This window comes from Nerophis ophidion, linkage group LG17 (assembly GCF_033978795.1).
Source record: "Nerophis ophidion isolate RoL-2023_Sa linkage group LG17, RoL_Noph_v1.0, whole genome shotgun sequence".
Taxonomy (NCBI): domain Eukaryota; kingdom Metazoa; phylum Chordata; class Actinopteri; order Syngnathiformes; family Syngnathidae; genus Nerophis; species Nerophis ophidion.
This window is the reverse complement of record NC_084627.1, coordinates 7,845,359-7,868,037: the sequence shown is the minus strand read 5'-3', so window position 1 is coordinate 7,868,037 and position 22,679 is coordinate 7,845,359. Positions and strand designations below refer to the sequence as shown.

Below are 22,679 nucleotides of genomic sequence, written 5' to 3'. Positions count from 1 at the left end.
ATGTTGTGGCCAATCATAGAGGAAGCAGTCATGTTGTGGCCAATCATAGAGGAAGTAGTCATGTTGTGGCCAATCATAGAGGAAGTAGCCATGTTGTGGCCAATCATAGAGGAAGTAGTCATGTTGTGGCCAATCATAGAGGAAGTAGTCATGTTGTGGCCAATCATAGAGGAAGTAGCCATGTTGTGGCCAATCATAGAGGAAGTAGTCATGTTGTGGCCAATCATAGAGGAATTAGTCATGTTGTGGCCAATCATAGAGGAAGTAGTCATGTTGTGGCCAATCATAGAGGAAGTAGTCATGTTGTGGCCAATCATAGAGGAAGTAGTCATGTTGTGGCCAATCATAGAGGAAGTAGCCATGTTGTGGCCAATCATAGAGGAAGTAGTCATGTTGTGGTCAATCATAGAGGAAGTAGCCATGTTGTGGCCAATCATAGAGGAAGTAGTCATGTTGTGGCCAATCATAGAGGAAGTAGTCATGTTGTGGCCAATCATAGAGGAAGTAGCCATGTTGTGGCCAATCATAGAGGAAGTAGCCATGTTGTGGCCAATCATAGAGGAAGTAGTCATGTTGTGGCCAATCATAGAGGAAGTAGTCATGTTGTGGCCAATCATAGAGGAAGTAGCCATGTTGTGGCCAATCATAGAGGAAGTAGCCATGTTGTGGCCAATCATAGAGGAAGTAGTCATGTTGTGGCCAATCATAGAGGAATTAGTCATGTTGTGGCCAATCATAGAGGAAGTAGTCATGTTGTGGCCAATCATAGAGGAAGTAGTCATGTTGTGGCCAATCATAGAGGAAGTAGTCATGTTGTGGCCAATCATAGAGGAAGTAGCCATGTTGTGGCCAATCATAGAGGAAGTAGTCATGTTGTGGCCAATCATAGAGGAAGTAGTCATGTTGTGGCCAATCATAGAGGAAGTAGTCATGTTGTGGCCAATCATAGAAGAAGTAGTCATGTTGTGGCCAATCATAGAGGAAGTAGTCATGTTGTGGCCAATCATAGAGGAAGTAGTCATGTTGTGGCCAATCATAGAGGAAGTAGTCATGTTGTGGCCAATCATAGAGGAAGTAGTCACGTTGTGGCCAATCATAGAGGAAGTAGTCACGTTGTGGCCAATCATAGAGGAAGTAGTCACGTTGTGGCCAATCATAGAGGAAGTAGTCACGTTGTGGCCAATCATAGAGGAAGTAGTCACGTTGTGGCCAATCATAGAGGAAGTAGTCACGTTGTGGCCAATCATAGAGGAAGTAGCCACGTTGTGGCCAATCATAGAGGAAGTAGCCACGTTGTGGCCAATCATAGAGGAAGTAGCCACGTTGTGGCCAATCATAGAGGAAGTAGTCACGTTGTGGCCAATCATAGAGGAAGTAGCCACGTTGTGGCCAATCATAGAGGAAGTAGTCATGTTGTGGCCAATCATAGAGGAAGTAGCCATGTTGTGGCCAATCATAGAGGAAGTAGTCATGTTGTGGCCAATCATAGAGGAAGTAGTCATGTTGTGGCCAATCATAGAAGAAGTAGTCATGTTGTGGCCAATCATAGAGGAAGTAGTCATGTTGTGGCCAATCATAGAGGAAGTAGTCATGTTGTGGCCAATCATAGAGGAAGTAGCCATGTTGTGGCCAATCATAGAGGAAGTAGTCATGTTGTGGCCAATCATAGAGGAAGTAGCCATGTTGTGGCCAATCATAGAGGAAGTAGCCATGTTGTGGCCAATCATAGAGGAAGTAGTCATGTTGTGGCCAATCATAGAGGAAGTAGTCATGTTGTGGCCAATCATAGAGGAAGTAGTCATGTTGTGGCCAATCATAGAGGAAGTAGCCACGTTGTGGCCAATCATAGAGGAAGTAGCCACGTTGTGGCCAATCATAGAGGAAGTAGTCATGTTGTGGCCAATCATAGAGGAAGTAGCCACGTTGTGGCCAATCATAGAGGAAGTAGTCATGTTGTGGCCAATCATAGAGGAAGTAGTCATGTTGTGGCCAATCATAGAGGAATTAGTCATGTTGTGGCCAATCATAGAGGAAGTAGTCATGTTGTGGCCAATCAGAGGAAGTAGTCATGTTGTGGCCAATCATAGAGGAAGTAGTCATGTTGTGGCCAATCATAGAGGAAGTAGTCATGTTGTGGCCAATCATAGAGGAAGTAGTCATGTTGTGGCCAATCATAGAGGAAGTAGTCATGTTGTGGCCAATCATAGAGGAAGTAGCCATGTTGTGGCCAATCATAGAGGAAGTAGTCATGTTGTGGCCAATCATAGAGGAAGTAGTCATGTTGTGGCCAATCATAGAGGAAGTAGTCATGTTGTGGCCAATCATAGAGGAAGTAGTCATGTTGTGGCCAATCATAGAGGAAGTAGTCATGTTGTGGCCAATCATAGAGGAAGTAGTCATGTTGTGGCCAATCATAGAGGAAGTAGCCATGTTGTGGCCAATCATAGAGGAAGTAGTCATGTTGTGGCCAATCATAGAGGAAGTATTCATGTTGTGGCCAATCATAGAGGAAGTAGTCATGTTGTGGCCAATCATAGAGGAAGTAGTCATGTTGTGGCCAATCATAGAGGAAGTATTCATGTTGTGGCCAATCATAGAGGAAGTAGTCATGTTGTGGCCAATCATAGAGGAAGTAGTCATGTTGTGGCCAATCATAGAGGAAGTAGCCATGTTGTGGCCAATCATAGAGGAAGTAGTCATGTTGTGGCCAATCATAGAGGAAGTAGTCATGTTGTGGCCAATCATAGAGGAAGTAGTCATGTTGTGGCCAATCATAGAGGAAGTAGTCATGTTGTGGCCAATCATAGAGGAAGTAGTCATGTTGTGGCCAATCATAGAGGAAGTAGTCATGTTGTGGCCAATCATAGAGGAAGTAGTCATGTTGTGGCCAATCATAGAGGAAGTAGTCATGTTGTGGCCAATCACAAGTCAGGGAGGGGGCATCTTTCTGGTGTTGCAGTGCTGCTGTAAGATGGATGCACGCGGTGTTTAAAAGCTTTAAATGGGTTCCCCCAATCAGAGGAGTTTGACTGCAGATGTGATTGAAGGTGGCACAGGTTGAATGGTAAAGGTGCGGGGGCGGGGCTACGTGCTCTGTGACCAGGGACTCCAGAACCACATTGACTTTAGTAACCCTCGCTGGTAAAAGTAATGGAGTTTCCAGTCACTCCAGGAAGAGGAGAGGAACATCTGGGTGCCAGAGGGACTCACCGAGGCCTTGCGAAGGCGGTCGGTCTTGCCAAAGAAGTAGGTGTCTTCGAAGGACGACGTGCTTCCTCGCAGCTTCTCCGACAAGTTCCGGTAGAGGCGCTTGGCGGCATTGGGGGAGGCTGGCCCACCCGGGCACTTCTTGGCTTGGGACAGCTGCAGGTTCTGCATCTGCTGGGTCATTACAGCCGGGAGGTGTCTGACGGGGAGAAGAGATGACAGTTCAGCCGTATGTGGACCACACCACCACCACACCACCACCACTCATGTCACCACCACTTATGTCACCACAACAATTTGACCTTGACACAGGGTGTCCAAACTTTTGGATATGCGGGCCACTTTGGGCTAAAAACACTTGGCCGGGGGCCGACTGCATGTGTACTACACATATACACACACACATATATATATACACATATATATACATACATATAAATATATATAGATACATATACGTATAAATATATATATGTACATATACATACATACATACATACACATATATACATACATACATACACACACACATATATATGTATATATATATATATATATATATATATATATGTGTGTGTAATAATATATATATATACACAAATATATACCCACACATATACAGAACACATACATTTATACATACATATATACATACACATACATATACATGTATATACATACATACACACATATACATATATACGCATTCATATACATACATATATACATATAAATATACATATATACACACATAAAAATATATACACACATACCTATATACATACATTAATATAAATTTTTATATACATACATATATGTATATAAATATACATATATAAACACTCACACATATATATATATATACATACATATATATATGTATATTGGGACGGCGTGGCGCAGTGGAAGAGTGGCCGTGCGCAACCCGAGCGTCCCTGGTTCAATTCCAACCTAGTACCGACGTCGTCACGTCCGTTGTGTCCTGAGCAAGACACTTCACCCTTGCTCCTGATGGGTGCTGGTTGGCGCCTTGCATGGCAGCTCCCTCCATCAGTGTGTGAATGTGTGTGTGAATGGGTAAATGTGGAAGTAGTGTCAAAGCGCTTTGAGTACTTTGAAGGTAGAAAAGCGCTATACAAGTACAACCCATTTATCATTTTATATATATATATATATATATACACGACATATACAAATATACACACATACATACACGTACATATAATGCATTGCAGGGGATTTAAATGGGTGTCGTATTAAATTATGTGTTGTGCTTAATTGGACCTTTTTTTATAATACTCACAAAGTTCAGTGAGCAGTTTGTGTTGTGTTCCCGATGGATGGTATTTATTAATGTATCCTCTCTTGGTCTGGTTCTCCTTCATTCATGTTCTACAGGCAGTCACATGGTCACGGTCATGAAATCCAGAAAGATCCCAGGCCACCTCAACTCATCACTTTGGGGGACTTTCTATTGGACACTGTGCGTGTCTTATGTTTTATAAACTCATGACATTTTCTATTTGCGTGTTTTTATGTTGATGTTGTGAGGCATTTGAGCTTCTAACTATGGTCTGTGACTACTGTTTGTTCTTTGTACTCGTTTCTGCGGTCACAATGACTTTTACCTGCTTAAATAAAAAAAAATAAAAAAACGTGTCACTTTTTGTGTTTGTTTATTTGCGCCATGAGTGGGAAAAGTTGTGTGGATTTGGTCATATATGGGCATGCTGTGCTGTGCACACATCCATGTACAGTTCATGGTCATTGACCTGAATTACTCGATTGCAGCAATTTTACTGTGGGATATTTCAAATGAGGTTGGAGATAGGTATTCAAGTGGTGAGGTCCTGCTGATTGCTGCTTGTAGCGTGCATGAACTTTCCCAGACTTTGTCTACTACAGAGGACGTCTCAGACATGACGGTTTATTTCCCCGGCAGGCGCATGGGGAGAGTTTACGGCGCACGACTCCATCGACATTTCGCCCGTGGAGCAACACACACCTGCGGGGTTTAGGATGAAAAGGGGCACTCCGGCTGATTGTTCCGCACACAGCCCGGCAGGACGCCGCTCTGCCGACAAACCGGAACTGATTGGCTCGTCGCGATAATGACTCCTCGTTAGAGTCAACACTTAAGGTCTCTTTATTGAATTGACAGAATGCTAATGATGATTAATCATTCTTTTAACGGCAACTCAAATTCCCAGGCCTGGTTAAAAAAGAAGGTCCTAACAAATACGGCGTCCTGCTTATGCCCGAGTCCACCCGACCACGGCCGGCGGACCACCTTGTTTTGCTCCAAAGTCTCAGGCGGACCGGCTTCCACGTCCAGTTAACCACTGCAGCCCGTAACCATGGCAACAACCGGGATGCTGGCGCACGAAGGATTAAACTAGCAAATAATAATCTTGAAGGGAAGGGACAAAGCACAATCAATAAAATAAGTGGACACTGTTCTTGTTAGGATTGGTGTTTCCTTCCTTGTGGTCGACATCAGTGTTTTTCAACCTTTTATGAGCCAAGACGCGTTTTTGGCGTTGAAAAAATGCCGAGGCACACCACCAGCAGAACTCATTAAAAAACGAAACTTAGTTGACAATAAAAAGTCGTTGGATATGACTTTAAAGCATAAGCAAGCATGCATCACTATAGCTCTTGTCTCAAAGTAGGTGTACTGTCACATCACACCCTGACTTATTTGCTGTTTTCCTGTGTGGAGTCTTTTACTTCTTGTCTTGCACTCCTTTTTTGGTGGCTTTTTCTCTCTTGTTGGTATTTTCCTGCAGCAGTTTCATGTCTTCCTTTGAGCGATCCAGAATATTTCAGTTGTTTTCATCCTTTGTGGGGACATTGTTGATTGTCACGTCATGTTCGGATGTGCATTGCACTACCAAAGAAGGGAAATGTCATTTTCGGACCGTCTTTGCTCCACAGTAAGTCTTTGCTGTCGTCCAGCATTCTGTTTTTGTTTACTTTGTAGCCAGCTCAGTTTTAGTTTCATTCTGCATAGCCTTCCCTAAGCTTTAATGCCTTCTCTTATTTTTGGTTTAAGCATTAGACACCTTTTACCTGCACACTGCCTCCTGCTGTTGCCCACATTTACAAAGAAATTAGCTAGCGGCTGCCACCTACTGACATGGAAGAGTATTACACGGTTACTCTGCCTAGCTCTAGACAGCACCTACACTCAACAACAACACATCATTTGCAGATTATAATTACTGGTTTGCAAAAAATAGGTGAAACCTGTTGGCGTCTCTTAACCACCTAGAGGGCCGCCAAAAAATATCTGTTTTTCAGCCGAGCTGCAGCGGACCTCAGTTGTAATACACTTTTCCGCCACTCGTGGCAGTATTGACAATACAAAACAAACAGAAGAAGTCTGGGGCTCAAGTCATGGAGAAGTGCAAAAAATACGACCAAATTGGTAAAACCGAATGTACCTTTGGGACAGAGGACCCTATTGTATTTCTAAGGTTTTATTATTATTATACCGCCGCCTCTTTGAGCTGTAATCTGAACCCCTTAACATGCTTCAAAACTCACCAGATTTTACACACACATCAGGACTGGCGAAAAAAACAAAACTGCGCTCTAGCGCCCCCTAGGAGAAAACACAGACAAAACTGCTTGTAACTTCCGTTAGGAATGTCATAGAGACATGAAACAAAAACCTCTATGTAGGTCTGACTTAGACCTAGATTTCATACACTCACCCCCTTCAGCAAAAATCAACAGGAAGTTGGCAAAAACCCCTTCAAAACAAAAGTTTCCTAAAAAATGTAATTTTTGCCTCTTTGAGCTGTAATTTGACCCCCTTAAAATGCTTCAAAACTCACCAAACTGGACACACACATCAGGACTGGCAACAATTGAGATCTAATAGAAAAAACCCAAACCCCAAAACTGCGCTCTAGCGCCCCCTAGGAATAAAACACTGACAAAACTGCTCTTGGGAAGAAAACTCAGACAAAACTGCTTTTTTCAAACATGATCTCCTCTGAGTGCTTCAAACTCGCACAGGAAAGAGATTGAACCCTTCTGATTAAAAGTTTTTCTAACTGCTCCGGTTTTGATTTTATGAGCCTTCAAAGAACTGCTGCGCTGAAGCTGCTGCGCTGCTGCCGTCTCAAGATGGCCACTTAAAAGCAGGAAGCACCAGCGTGACCACACAATGCAGAGAAGGTAGGTACCGTGCGGGTAAAGATGTGTTGACTGGGTGAAAGAAGGAGGCACCAGGATACAGAGAAGGTAGGTAATGTGCAGGTAAAGATATGTTGACTGGGTGAAAGAAGGAGGCACCAGGATACAGAGAAGGTAGGTAATGTGCAGGTAAAGATATGTTGACTGGGTGAAAGAAGGAGGCACCAGGATACAGAGAAGGTAGGTAATGTGCAGGTAAAGATATGTTGATTGGGTGAAAGAAGGAGGCACCAGGATACAGAGAAGGTAGGTACCGTGCGGGTAAAGATATGTTGACTGGGTGAAAGAAGGAGGCACCAGTTTGACTCCAGGATACAGAGAAGGTAGGTAATGTGCAGGTAAAGATATGTTGACTGGGTGAAAGAAGGAGGCACCAGTTTGACTCCAGGATACAGAGAAGGTAGGTAATGTGCAGGTAAAGATATGTTGACTGCGTGAAAGAAGGAGGCACCAGTTTGACTCCAGGATACAGAGAAGGTAGGTAATGTGCAGGTAAAGATATGTTGACTGCGTGAAAGAAGGAGGCACAAGTTTGACTCCAGGATACAGAGAAGGTAGGTAATGTGCAGGTAAAGATATGTTGACTGGGTGATGGCAGGAAGCACCAGCATGTATGGGTGACAGAAAGAAGCACCAGTGTGACCCCAGGATGCAGGGAAGGTAGGTAATGTGCAGGTAAAGATATGTTGAATGGGTAAAGGCAGCAAAAGTCGGTGCCGTCCATCGCTGCTTGCAGCTTTAATAATTTTATTGAGTTTTGATTTTTTTAAATCATTATTTTGGTTTATATATTTTAACACATCATAATTACATGTAGATGTAATTACATTGACAGTTTAGTTAAAACAGTCATTATTAATTTACTTTATTTTAGCACAACATAATGTGTCCTTTCTTACGCAGCATATTTGGTTATTCTGATTTTTCTTAATCAGCCTGATGTTTAAAAGTCCAAAAAAAGAATCATCTTCATGCCATTAGACTCGGTCGTGAACTGACATCATGATTCAATACCATAACAATCAAGCATACTAATAATAATTCAGTGTTAATATTTTGAGTGAAAAAGTGGACCTCAAGGACGTGTTTTCAATGCAAGTCCTGAATCCAGCCTTTAATGAGTTCAATCATTTCAGCAGGACATGTTGGACAAGATGTTCTCTAACTTCTGACCTGACAAATTGACACAATCTCCTAAAAAAAGCCGTTATTTCCGTCACATCCCGCCCTACGCGGTCACTTGAACCTTCCACGCCCGTCCTCACCTGTCCAGGCTGACCGAGGAGCCGGGGAGTCCCGTGTAAAACCAGGGCTGGAGTTCTTGGATCAGAGCATCTCCTGCCGCGCGCCGGTTCCACCTCTGAGCCAAGCGGGAGATCTTACCATCGGTCCTGGAGGACACAAGACAAGTCAAGTGGTGGCCAAGTCCCAGCCGGCGCCCGCGAGGAGAAGTGTTTTGCCGCCGCGAGTGGAAGTCCGACCCCCCGCTGGGGCGCAGCGGAACATCTCCAGAAAACTATTCATCTGACGGCGGCTCCAAAAGTGGCCGATACTCACTGGAGGAGACCGGCGGCAGGAGACGAGAGCCGGCGTTGGAAGGTCCTGAGCTGCCGTCAGCTTCTGCGTCCACCTGTTCACCAGGCGGGCGCATGGTCCGCCGGCAGCGAGCCAACGGAGCGGTGTGAGCGGGAGTCAGGGGGGGGGGGGAGTGAGGAGATGAAGATGTTTGAAGAGCCTTTCATATCTGGGGCGCACACGCACACGCATGTAGGAGTGGCAGGCGCAGGAGAAGGGGGGGGGATTAGCGGGCGGGAAAATGATGTGATGTTGCAGGGGACGGGAAAACGCTTCCATCGTTCCAACCGGCCAGTCAATTAGGTACATCAAAGCAGTGTTTTGCAACCACTGTGCCGCGGCGCACTAGTGAGATACAGTCGTGGTGTGCCCTGGGAGATTATGTCATTTCTAGAGATGTCTGATAATGGCTTTTTCGCAGATATTTGATATTCTCCAACTCTTGATTACCGACACCGATATCAACCATACCGATATATACAGTCGTGGAATTAACACATTATTATGTTTATTTTTGTTGTGATGCCCCGCTGGATGCATTAAACCAGGCCTGGGCAATTATTTTGACTCGGGGGCCACATTTAGATAAAAAATGTGTCTGGGGGCCGGTATACATATATATATATATATATATATATATATATATACACATCCATTCATTTTCTACCGCTTATTCCCTTTGGGGTTGGTAGGTGCGCTGGTGCCTATCTCAGATACAATCGGGTGGACAAGTCGCTACTTCAACACAGGGCCATATATATATATATATATATATATATATCCATCCATCCATTTTCTACCGCTTATTCCCTTTCGGGGTCGCGGGGGTCGCTGGCGCCTATCTCAGCTACAATCGGGCGGAAGGCGGGGTACACCCTGGACAATTCGCCACCTCATCGTAGGGCCAACACAGATAGACAGACATATATATATATATATATATATATATATATAAAAAAGCATAAATATCCCCGCGTGCATGTCCTTGGAGGTGGGAGGGGCCTATCCCCAGGTGCATGTCTCTGGAAGTAGGAGGGGCCTATCCCTGGGTGCATGTCTCTGGAAGTAGGAGGGGCCTATCCCCAGGTGCATGTCTCTGGAAGTAGGAGGGGCCTATCCCTGGGTGCATGTCTTTGGAGGTGGGAGGGGCCTATTCCCGGGTGCATGTCTTTGGAGGTGGGAGGGGCCTAGCTCCAGGTGCATGTCTTTGGAGGTGGGAGGGGCCTAGCTCCAGGTGCATGTCTTTGGAGGTGGGAGGGGCCTAGCTCCAGGTGCATGTCTTTGGAGGTGGGAGGGGCCTATCCCCAGGTGCATGTCTTTGGAGGTGGGAGGGGCCTAGCTCCAGGTGCATGTCTTTGGAGGTGGGAGGGGTCTATCCCCAGGTGCATGTCTTTGGAGGTGGGAGGAAGCCAGAGGGAACCCGCACATAGGGGAGAACATGCAAACTCCACACAGAAAAATCCCGAGCCCGGGATTGAACTCAGGACAACTCAGGACCTTCGTATTGTGAGGCAAATGCACTAACCCCTGTTCCACCGTGCTGCCCTTGAATGTGTACATACTTTTAAACGCATAAAACCTTTATTTCTCGTGTGTTTTAACATTACAATTGAAATCCTCAGGCTCCTGAACGCATCATAATAATCACTCGATTCCCTACAAAAATGGATTAACTGGCAGGAATATAAAGACAATATAACATACATCCATAAATGTGGATACATATGCAAAAGGGAAATATATTTGTGTGTACAGTAATCTATTTATTTACATCTGCATCTTATTGCTCTTTTATCCTGAACTACCGTGAGATAATGCAACAAAATGTTGTTCTTATCTGTACTGCAAAGTTCAAATTTGAATGACGATAAAAAGGGAAGTCTAAGTCTAAATTAAAACGTTTTAAATCTCCAAGTTAAATAAAACGACACGATATACTTTGTTAGCAAAATGTTGCACTTACGTATGAAAGCATTAATAAAATGTCTTAAGGAAGGGATGGGGAGCTCAATTACACACAATCATCAGAATAAATAAAATAGTCAATCAAAGCCTTGACAAACAATGTTGCACTTCAAGTCTCTGGAGGTATGGGCGAGTGCATTATATTGACGTATTATTATCTCATTTAACATGTCGCCTCGATCTACATTCCCGTCCTCACCTATGGTCATGAGCTTTGGGTTAAGACCGAAAGGACAAGATCACGGGTACAAGCGGCCCAAAGGTGTTTCCTCCGCCGGGCGGCAGGTCTCTCCCTTAGAGATAGGGTGAGAAGCTCTGCCATCCGGGAGGAACTCAAAGTAAAGCCGCTGCTCCTCCACATGGAGAGGAGCCAGATGAGGTGGTTCGGGCATCTGGTCAGGATGCCACCCGAACGCCTCCCTAGGGAGGTGTTTAGGGCACGTCCGACCGGTAGGAGGCCACGGGGAAGACCCAGGACACGTTGGGAAGACCATGCCTCCCCGCTGGCCTGGGAACGCCTGCGGATCCCCGGGAGGAGCTGGACGAAGTGTCTGGGGTGAGGAAGTCTGGGCTTCCCTGCTTAGGCTGCTGCCCCCGCAACCCCACCTCGGATAAGCGGAAGAAGATGGATGGATGGATGGAAGTTTTTGTGATTTCTGATCATTTTTGTGGGCACCAAAGGGACTTCTGTCGGCGCGCGTGTTGGCAGAGCTGCGCATACTTGACAGTTCAGTACGCCGTTGTTGTTTTGGCATCTTAATACCGTATTTCCTTGAATTGCCGTCAGGTACATAGTATGCGCCTGCATAGAATTACTGCAGGGTCAAACACGTTTCGCAAAATATTATTTTTATTAGCGCATGTCTAGAATTTCCGCCGGGTCAAACTCGTCACGTCACGAGTGACACTTCACCTGTCATCATTTTCAAAATGGAGGAGGCTGATTTCAATCATTTTAAATCGCATAAAGGGAAGAAGATTAAGAGCTATTCAGTAGGATTTAAGGTCCAAGCTATTGAATATGCTAAAAAGAACAGTAAGCAGCTATGTTTTATTAATATACCGTAGCTGCGTGTGTCAAATATGAGTCATTAAATGACTCCCGCCTCCTGGTGGTAGAGGGCGCTAGTGATCCTTCTTGCGACTACTCGGCTGCAGAAGAAGTGACAACAAGCAGCAAGAGTGAGCAGCGATCCTTTATTTTTTCCTCTCGCTTGCACTTTTAACATGGAGGATTACATATCTAAAATAGAAAAAAATTCTAAACTGGACTTTCAATCGAAGCAGGAGGTAATAAAGGAAGATCTCCATCGAGACAGAGAGACTTTTAAAACTGAAGAAAGATAAGGAAGACTTCTATAAACAAGTTATCGATGCTTTTGATCAGAAGGAGCTGCGCATGGACTTTATTTATAAGTAAAGGTAAGACCATAATAACGTTTTTTTTTATCAAATGTGCCGGAGTAAGAAGAGGTTTTAAATTAATTAGGGCCCCGGCGGCAATTCAAGGAAATACGGTGTAAGGAAAGTTGATCCCTCACTTCCTTGTTATGTTTGACATACAGTATATACATACAATCTTTCACTAAAATATGCACTTTTGTCGAGGCTGGAACCAATTATTCATTTTTACATGTTTTTTTTACAGAGAAATGTGCTTCGCTGAACAAACGTTTCCGTTTTCGAACCCTGTTCAAGGACCAATGACGTCGGTAGATGGAGGTGCGTGAAAAAGTGCACATTAGAGCAATTACACTCCGTGGGCATTGTCTTCATTATTGGCGACCAACATTTGTTTATTTTACAAGTTTAATGATCAGATTTCACAGTTAATTCAAGTTGACGCCCACCCTCTCTAACACTTTCATTCAAGGCTTGGAGGCGAGCCAACACACTGGGCGACTTCCACCTGTTCTTTGTCCGCTAGCAGAGTGCGCTACGCCAATAAATCCTGTTGACACACCAGGACAGTGTTCATGTGAGAAGGACTAAACACAACCATTAGGCGTCAAGATGCACTTTCATGCAGCCAGGTTAGGTAAATGAGGCTCTCCATGGCCGGGTGTGCCAAACATGGCTTCATCAGAGCGGGCTGTGCATGTGCGCGGCGGCGAGGACGATCAGGAAGGCTCCCTCTGCGGCCGAGATGCCAGAGCGCATGCCGCGGCATAAAGCAAACAATGAAGGTGGCTTCTCGCCCTCCGTCGCTGAGGAGCAGGCAGCGGCTGAAGCTCATTGGCTCCACTGTTGCCATGACTCCCTCGGAGAGCAACAGGTGAAGAGGACGAGGGGACGGGGGGCGTGTATGAAGGGGCGGGGCCTTTAAGTGCTACTCGTTTGAATATTTACAGCGCTATTAATCCACATGTGTCCAAAGTGTGGCCCGGGGGACATTTGCAGACAGCAGCTCACAGTTTAACGCCACATTCGAAAAAACATCAAAAATAGTGAAATGTAAGGAGAAAAATCCTCAATGTTGACTCTAATAACTCAATGCTGCCATGCAGACTTTTTTCTTTATTAATAATAATAGTTTTTTTTTTGTAAAAAAGCACAAACAACCTCAAAGTGCCACTGTGTAAAAAAACTAGTAATAATAATAATAAAAATAAATAAAATACAAAACTAGAAACAGCCCCAGCATGCATGTCTATAAAAAGGTTTTTTTTTAAAAAGATGGGTTTTTAAGCCTTTTTAAAAAGCATCCACAGTCTGAGGTGCCCTCAGGTGGTCAGGGAGAGCGTTTCACAGACTGGGAGCAGCGGAGCAGAAAGCCCGGTCTCCCATAGTTAATTTATTGCAGTCATTACTCAAAATTAAAAATAATTAATCAAAATTAATGTTGTTATGAGTTATTGATCTACATAAGGCACCAATTACTTCACTTTCCAATTATTTTGTGGTGAAAATATTGCATATTTTATGTGTTTTTAACTTATTATTGACGGACAGATCTCACGTTGGTCAGAGATTTAAGTGTTGGAAGTGAAAAAGATGAAGAAATAATGTATGAATTATTTGAACACTAATGTGGGACTCTTGGATCCCTGAGAATCTCCCACGGCACACCAGAACATGTTAAAAAAGAAAGTAAGCAGATTTTAACAGCAAATGAAAACGTAGATGAATCTTGGTAAAATAATTTTACCATGATTTGATTAATGTTGACCCCGAATTAACAAGTTGAAAAACTTATTGGAGTGTTACCATTTAGTGGTCAATAGTACGGAATATATTATATATATAAGTTTGGGCTTCCCTGCTTAGGCTGCTGCACCCGCGACGCGACCTCAGATAAGTGGAAGAAGATAGATGGATGTACGGAATACCGTATTTCCTTGAATTGCCGCCAGGTATTTAGTATGCGCCTGCCTAGAATTACTGCCGGGTCAAACTCGTTTTGCAAAATAATTAGCGCATGCTTAGCATTACTGCCGGCTCAGGATTAACGGCAAGTCAAACTCGTTTCACAAAATATTATTTTTATATTAGCGCATGTCTAGAATTTCCACCGGGTCAAAACTCCTTTCGCCAAATAATTAGCATATGCCTAGAATTTCGGCCGGGTCAAACTCGTTTTGCCAAATAATTTGCATATGCCAAGAATTTCCACCGGGTCAAACTCGTCACGTCACGAGTGACACTTCACCTGTCATCATTTTCAAAATGGAGGAGGCTGATTTCAATCATTTGAAATCGCATAAAGGGAAGAAGATTAAGAGCTATTCAGTAGGATTTAAGGTCCAAGCTATTGAATATGCTGAAAAGAACAGTAAGCAGCTATGTTTTATTAATATACCGTAGCTGCGTGTGTCAAATATGAGTCATTAAATGACTCCCGCCTCCTGGTGGTAGAGGGCGCTAGTGATCCTTCTTGCGACTACTCGGCTGCAGAAGAAGTGACAACAAGCAGCAAGAGTGAGCAGCCATCCTTTATTTTTTCACTTTTAACATGGAGGATTACATTTTTAAAATAAAACAGTTTTCTAAACTGGACTTTCAATGGAAGCAGGAGGTAATAAAGGAAGATCTCCATCGAGACAGAGAGACTTTTAAAACTGAGGAAAGATAAGGAAGACTTCTATTAACAAGTTATCAATGCTTTTGATCAGAAGGAGCTGCGCATGGACTTCATTTATAAGTAAAGGTAAGAACATAATAACGTTTTTTTTTATCAAATGTGCTTTTCATGATGGTATCCTTACATCACACTCAAATTTTTAAGCGCAGGCCTAAATTTACCGCATGCCTTTGGTAAGCGCCAAAGAGGTTTTAAATTAATTAGCGCCCCGGCAGCATTTTAAGGAAATACGGTATGTACTGTCCTGTGCAATCTACTAATAAAAGTTTCAATCAATCAATCAATGTATCGTAATTGTTTTAGTTAAAATAAACTTTATTGCGGTCCCCTTTGTTTTGAAAAGTAAACATTTTGGTACGCATACCAAAATGTTGGTATGAGGACAAGTCCAACCCTCGTACTCTTCATGTGCGAGGAAGAGGAAGATGATGTCCGTCCTCGCTCGTCTCGTCTATCGCCTCAGCCTCGTTGGTTCCGGAACACGGCACATCACATGTTCTCCGCCAAACAAATTCCGGCTTTGTGGCGCCGTGTTGAATAGAACTGGTTTGAGGGCATTTTCCTGAGGAAAGTGTCTGTGGGACGGCGCCTCCCTACCCCCGACCCTGATGCTGGCTCTTAAGTTATCAGCACCTTGGTGCTCGTTACTGGCAAGATGTCAACCAGCCAACAAGTCACGACTCTGCAGTGAAGCAGGAGTGTGTGTGTGTGTGTGTGTGTGTGTGTGTGGGAGGTTTTGGAGCGGCACTTTGGGGAGCGAGGAAATGACTCACATCCATCAAAGGAGGTTACATTAGCGCCTCCCCGGGTGTCGCACGGCGCAGACAGCGACTAAATGTCAGCAGTGGTGCCGCGGGCGATGGCGTGGAAACGTCTGCGTCTCGCCAACTGCTAACCCAGATCGAGTCATGGAAGGGTGGCCCAGTTCTGACCAGATAGCGGGGAGCCCTCGCTTGATGATCGGTGTGTAGCGGGGGCCCCTAACGGGCGGGCCTGCGGTTGCCAAACATCATCAACAAGCAACACCCTGACAGGCGCTGCCTCAACTTTCGAGTTCTTATGCTGGTTGGTTACCAAGCCCGTAAGAACCGACCAGAACATCCAGTCTCGCTCGCTAGCACTCACTAATAGCTAGATTTGGTTATGAAATGTTTTATTACTGGATTAAGCCAGGGAAATTCACTTTTTGAATACCGTATTTCCTTGAATTGCCGTCGGGTATATAGTATGCGCCTGCATAGAATTACCGCCGGGTCAAACTCGTTTCGCAAAATATTATTTTTATTAGCGCATGTTTAGAATTTCCCCTGGGTCAAACTCGTCACGTCACGAGTGACACTTCACCTGTCATCATTTTCAAAATGGAGGAGGCTGATTTCAATAATTTGAAATTGCATAAAGGGAAGAAAATTAAGAGCTATTCAGTAGGATTTAAGGTCCAAGCTATTGAATATGCTAAAAAGAACAGTAAGCAGCTATGTTTTATTAATATATCATAGCTGCGTGTGTCAAATATGAGTCATTAAATGACTCCCGCCTCCTGGTGGTAGAGGGCGCTAGTGATCCTTCTTGCGACTACTCGGCTGCAGAAGAAGTGACAACAAGCAGCAAGAGTGAGCAGCGATCGTTTATTTTTTCCTCTCGCTTGCACTTTTAACATGGAGGATTACATTTCTAGAATAAAAGTTTTCTAAACTGGACTTTCAATGGAAGCAGGAGGTAATAAAGGAAGATCTCCATCGAGACAGAGAGACTTTTAAAACTGAAGAAAGATAAGGAAGACTTCTATAAACAAGTTATCGATGCGCATGGACTTCTTTTATAAGTAAAGGTAAGACCATAATAACGTTCTTTTAATTAAATTGTGCTTTTCATGATGGTATCCTTACATCACACTCAAATTTACAAGCGCAGGCCTAAATTTACCGCATGCCTTTGGTAAGCACTGGAGTGAGAAGAGGTTTTAAATTAATTAGCACCGGCGGCAATTCAAGGAAATACGGTACTTATAATTATTGCCATTGGTATTAGCCCCATTTATTCACTATTTGAATTGTTTTAGTCAGACTTTATTAATGGGTACTGTCCCTTTAAGAGAGTGTGTGTGTTTTTCTGACCTCGTGTTGTCAGGCGTGGTGCATTTCGGACTATTGTGAGCAGGACTTGACAGAAGAAAAGAAGAACTTTGGGGAATTGTCGTCTTCTAGTTCAAACCGCCGTTTCTTCACCTGTCACGGCGCAGACTCGAACCTGCTTCCCTCCTGCAACTGAGTGTCACAGTTCCTCCTCTGGCTGCTCGCCCAGACACGCCCCCGCTCACGCTGAGCGCAGCACGCCCACGCAGCGACGGTATGGATTCTTTATTTTATTGTAAATTTTTTTTGTCACGGAAAAGGGAGATTTTTGGGTTGGTGCACTAATTGTAAGAAGTGTATTTTATGTTGATTTAATAAAAAAAAATAAAAATTAAAAAAATCCTCTGCGGCCCGGTACCAATATTTGGTTAGGGTTGGGTTAGGGCTAGGGGACCACTGCTCTAGACAGTACAGACACTCAATGTCGTCACATTTACGGATTATAATTTCTGGTTTGCAAAAAATATTTTTAACCAATTAGGTGAGATTAGATCATCACCCACGGCACACTAGTGTGCTGCGGCACAGTGGTTGAAAAACACTGGACTAACTCCATGATGTTAAAGCGCATTTATGCACACTGCGTATCCATGGAAACCGTGATGTATACAACTGCTGTTGAAAGTTGGCGGCGTCACATTTTCTACACGGAGTGTTTGTTCTTTGGCTTTGTGATCCATTTGACAGGAGAAGCACATTTACATGAGAGACTGCACACAAAGCTGCGGTTTGCTCTGTTCGCTAAAACCTCAAGTACGTTGCGCCTTCCCATCGCCATGGCAACGAGTAGCCAGCAGCTATTAGACTTAATGGCTACCTTGGGCCCCTCAGCGTGTGTGTGTGTGTGTGTGTGTGTGTGTGTGTGTGTGTGTTGTGAAGATCACGCCGTGCAGCTGCAGACGAGTGCGACAGTCAAGCAGCATTAAAAAAAAGGAGACCCCATGTTTGTTGCATTAGCGTGTGTGTGTGTGTGTGTGTGTGTATGTGTGTGTGTGTGTGTGCGTGTGTGCCCTCAGCGCAAACCACTCATCATCCCAAACACTCTTTATGCTTCACATTTACCTGGTCCTGGTTGCTGGAAGACACCTTTTTATCGTCTCAGAGGTGGCGTGGAAGTAACAGGAGATTGGGGGCCAGCTGGGGATTGACTTGAACTTAATGAAAAAGACTGAAAATAAGCCCGGGGGTCCGGGGGGCCGCTAAAGTCAGGCACCTGTTCATTCAACTACTAATGCGGTCTTTTCAGGTTGCCAGACCCTGCACTACAGCACCACTCTCAACCTTTGCTGCAATATTGTCTGCATGTTACATGGAAGACACAATATTATGTTTTATAAATACCACGTTAAAATGAGGTAGAGTTCCAACACTGCCTAAGACATGTGGGCCACGTTAAAATGAGGTAGAGTTCCAACACTGCCTAAGACATGTGGGCCACTTTAAAATGAGGTAGAGTTCCAACACTGCCTAAGACACGTGGGCCACATTAAAATGAGGTAGAGTTCCAACACTGCCTAAGACATGTGGGCCACCTTAAAATGAGGTAGAGTTCCAACACTGCCTAAGACACGTGGGCCACTTTAAAATGAGGTAGAGTTCCAACACTGCCTAAGACACGTGGGCCACTATAAAATGAGGTAAAGTTCCAACACTGGCTAAGACATGTGGGCCAATTTAAAATGATGTGGAGTTCCAACACTGCCTAAGACATGTGGGCCACTATAAAATGAGGTAAAGTTCCAACACTGCCTAAGACATGTGGGCCACTATAAAATGAGGTAAAGTTCCAACACTGGCTAAGACATGTGGGCCACATTAAAAATGAGGTAGAGTTCCAACACCACAGCCTAAGACATGTGGGTCACGTTAAAAAGAGGTAGAGTTCCAACACTGCCTAACACATGTGGGCCACTTTAAAATGAGGTAGAGTTCCAACACTGCCTAAGACATGTGGGTCACGTTAAAAAGAGGTAGATTTCCAACACTGCCTAACACATGTGGGCCACTTTAAAATGAGGTAGAGTTCCAACACTGCCTAAGACATGTGGGCCACATTAAAATGAGGTCCAACACTGCCTAAGACATGTGGGCCACATTAAAATGAAGTAGAGTTCCAACACTGCCTAAGACATGTGGGCCACGTTAAAATGAGGTAGAGTTCCAACACTGCCTAAGACATGTGGGCCACCTTAAAATGAGGTAGAGTTCCAACACTGCCTAAGACATGTGGGCCACATTAAAATGAGGTAGAGTTCCAACACTGCCTAAGACATGTGGGCCACTTTAAAATGAGGTAGAGTTCCAACACTGCCTAAGACACGTGGGCCACGTTAAAAAAAGGTGGAGTTCCAACACTGCCTAAGACATGTGGGCCACTTTAAAATGAGGTAGAGTTCCAACACTGCCTAAGACATGTGAGCCACGTTAAAATGAGGTAGAGTTCCAACACTGCCTAAGACATGTGGGCCACTTTAAAATGAGGTAGAGTTCCAACACTGCCTAAGACATGTGGCCCACTTTAAAATGAGGTAGAGTTCCAACACCACTGTCTAAGACATGTGGGCCACTTTAAAATGAGGTAGAGTTCCAACACTGCCTAAGACATGTGGGCCACGTTAAAATGAGGTAGAGTTCCAACACTGCCTAAGACATGTGGGCCACTTTAAAATGAGGTAGAGTTCCAACACTGCCTAAGACGTGGGCCACCTTAAAATGAGGTAGAGTTCCAACACTGCCTAAGACATGTGGGCCACTTTAAAATGAGGTAGAGTTCCAACACTGCCTAAGACATGTGGGCCACTTTAAAATGAGGTAGAGTTCCAACACTGCCTAAGACATGTGGGCCACTTTAAAATGAGGTAGAGTTCCAACACTGCCTAAGACATGTGGGCCACCTTAAAAATGAGGTAGAGTTCCAACACTGCCTAAGACACATGGGCCACATTAAAATGAGGTAGAGTTCCAACACTGCCTAACACATGTGGGCCACCTTAAAATGAGGTGGAGTTCCAACACTGCCTAAGACATGTGGGCCACTTTAAAATGAGGTAGAGTTCCAACACTGCCTAACACATGTGGGCCACTTTATAATGAGGTAGAGTTCCAACACTGCCTAAGACATGTGGGCCACATTAAAATGAGGTAGAGTTCCAACACTGCCTAAGACATGTGGGCCACTTTAAAATGAGGTAGAGTTCCAACACTGTCTAAGACATGTGGGCTACATTAAAATGAGGTGGAATTCCAACACAGCCTAAGACATGTGGGTCACTTTAAAATGAGGTAGAGTTCCAACACTGCCTAAGACATGTGGGCCACTTTAAAATGAGGTGGAGTTCCAACACTGCCTAAGACATGTGGGCCACTTTAAAATGAGGTAGAGTTCCAACACTGTCTAAGACATGTGGGCTACATTAAAATGAGGTGGAATTCCAACACAGCCTAAGACATGTGGGTCACTTTAAAATGAGGTAGAGTTCCAACACTGCCTAAGACATGTGGGCCACCTTAAAATGAGGTGGAGTTCCAACACTGCCTAAGACATGTGGGCCACTTTAAAATGAGGTAGAGTTCCAACACTGCCTAACACATGTGGGCCACTTTATAATGAGGTAGAGTTCCAACACTGCCTAAGACATGTGGGCCACATTAAAATGAGGTAGAGTTCCAACACTGCCTAAGACATGTGGGCCACTTTAAAATGAGGTAGAGTTCCAACACTGTCTAAGACATGTGGGCTACATTAAAATGAGGTGGAATTCCAACACAGCCTAAGACATGTGGGCCACTTTAAAATGAGGTAGAGTTCCAACACTGTCTAAGACATGTGGGCTACATTAAAATGAGGTAGAGTTCCAACACTGCCTAAGACATGTGGGCCACTTTAAAATGAGGTAGAGTTCCAACACTGCCTAAGACATGTGGGCCACATTAAAACGAGGTAGAGTTCCAACATGACATGTGGTGTGTCAAGACTTACTTCTTCCTGGAGTCGTATCTGCTGGGAGCTCCCAGACTCTGTAGAGAAGAAGAAGAAGAAGAAGAAGAAAAAACATCATCATGCTGCACATGTTTGAGTCATCATTATTTTGTCACATTGATGGAATAAAGTACAGATATGCTAATCAAAGTACTACATACAGTACATATCTGGTAATCAAAATACTACATACAGTACATATATGCTAATCAAAGTATTATATACAGTACAAAAATGAAAGTACTACATACAGTACAGATATGCTAATGAAAGTACTACATACAGTACAGATATGCTCATCAAAGTACTACATATAGTTCAGATATGATAATGAAGGACTACATGCAGTACATATATCGTAATAAAATACTACAAACAGGACAGATATGGTAATAAAAGTACTACATACAGTACATATATGCTAATCAAAGTACTATATACAGTACAATATTGAAAGTACTACATACAGTACAGATATCCTACTGAAAGTACTGTATACACTACAGTATGCTCATAAAAGTACTACATACACTACAGTAAGCTTATCAAAGTACTACATATAGTTCAGATATGATAATGAAGGACTACATGCAGTACAGATATCGTAATGAATGTACTTCATACAGTCTAGACATGCTAATCAAAATGCTACATACAGTACATATATGCTAATCAAATAACTACATAAAGTACAGATATGGTAATAAAAATACTACAAACCCCGTTTCCATATGAGTTGGGAAATGGTGTTAGATGTAAATATAAACAGAATACAATGATTTGCAAATCCTTTTCAAGCCATATTCAATTGAATGCACTAAAAAGACAACATATTTGATGTTCAAACTCATAAACATTTTTTGTGTGCAAATAATCATTAACTTTAGAATTCGATTCCGCAACACATGACAAAGAAGTTGGGAAAGGTGGCAATAAATACTGATAAAGTTGAGGAGTGCTCATCAAACACTTATTTGGAACATCCCACAGGTGTGCAGGCTAATTGGGAACAGGTGGGTGCCATGATTGGGTATAAAAACAGCTTCCCAAAAAATGCTCAGTCTTTCACAAGAAAAGATGGGGCGAGGTACACCCCTTTGTCCACAACTGTGTGAGCAAATAGTCAAACAGTTTAAGAACAACCTTTCTCAAAGTGCAATTGCAAGAAATTTAGGGATTTCAACATCTACGCTCCATAATATCATCAAAAGGTTCAGAGAATCTGGATAAATCACTCCACGTAAGCGGCATGGCCGGAAACCAACATTGAATGACCGTGACCTTCCATCCCTCAGACGGCACTGTATCAAAAACCGACATCAATCTCCAAAGGATATCACCACATGGGCTCAGGAACACTTCAGAAAACCACTGTCACTAAATACAGTTTGTCGCTACATCTGTAATCAATCAATCAATGTTTATTTATATAGCCCCAAATCACAAATGTCTCAAAGGACTGCATAAATCATTACGACTACAACATCCTCGGAAGAACCCACAAAAGGGCAAGGAGAATTCACATCCAGTG

General features: G+C 43.6%; 1 protein-coding gene across 6 annotated transcripts in view; it reads right to left on the bottom strand.

Moving 5' to 3' along the window:
- Positions 1-22,679, bottom strand: part of ankfn1 (ankyrin repeat and fibronectin type III domain containing 1) — a 167,371-nt gene that overhangs the window by 49,147 nt on the left and 95,545 nt on the right. For 4 of the 6 annotated variants that reach the window (XM_061876025.1, XM_061876024.1, XM_061876022.1 and 1 more), the window contains 3 exons: positions 21,149-21,186; positions 8,679-8,804; positions 3,211-3,406 (listed from right to left, as the gene is read on the bottom strand). In XM_061876025.1, coding sequence (XP_061732009.1) covers positions 3,211-3,406; positions 8,679-8,804; positions 21,149-21,186 — 360 coding nt within the window. The remainder of the gene's footprint in view (positions 1-3,210; positions 3,407-8,678; positions 8,805-21,148; positions 21,187-22,679) is intronic. The other 2 variants (XM_061876026.1, XM_061876027.1) reach the window with 2 other exon arrangements.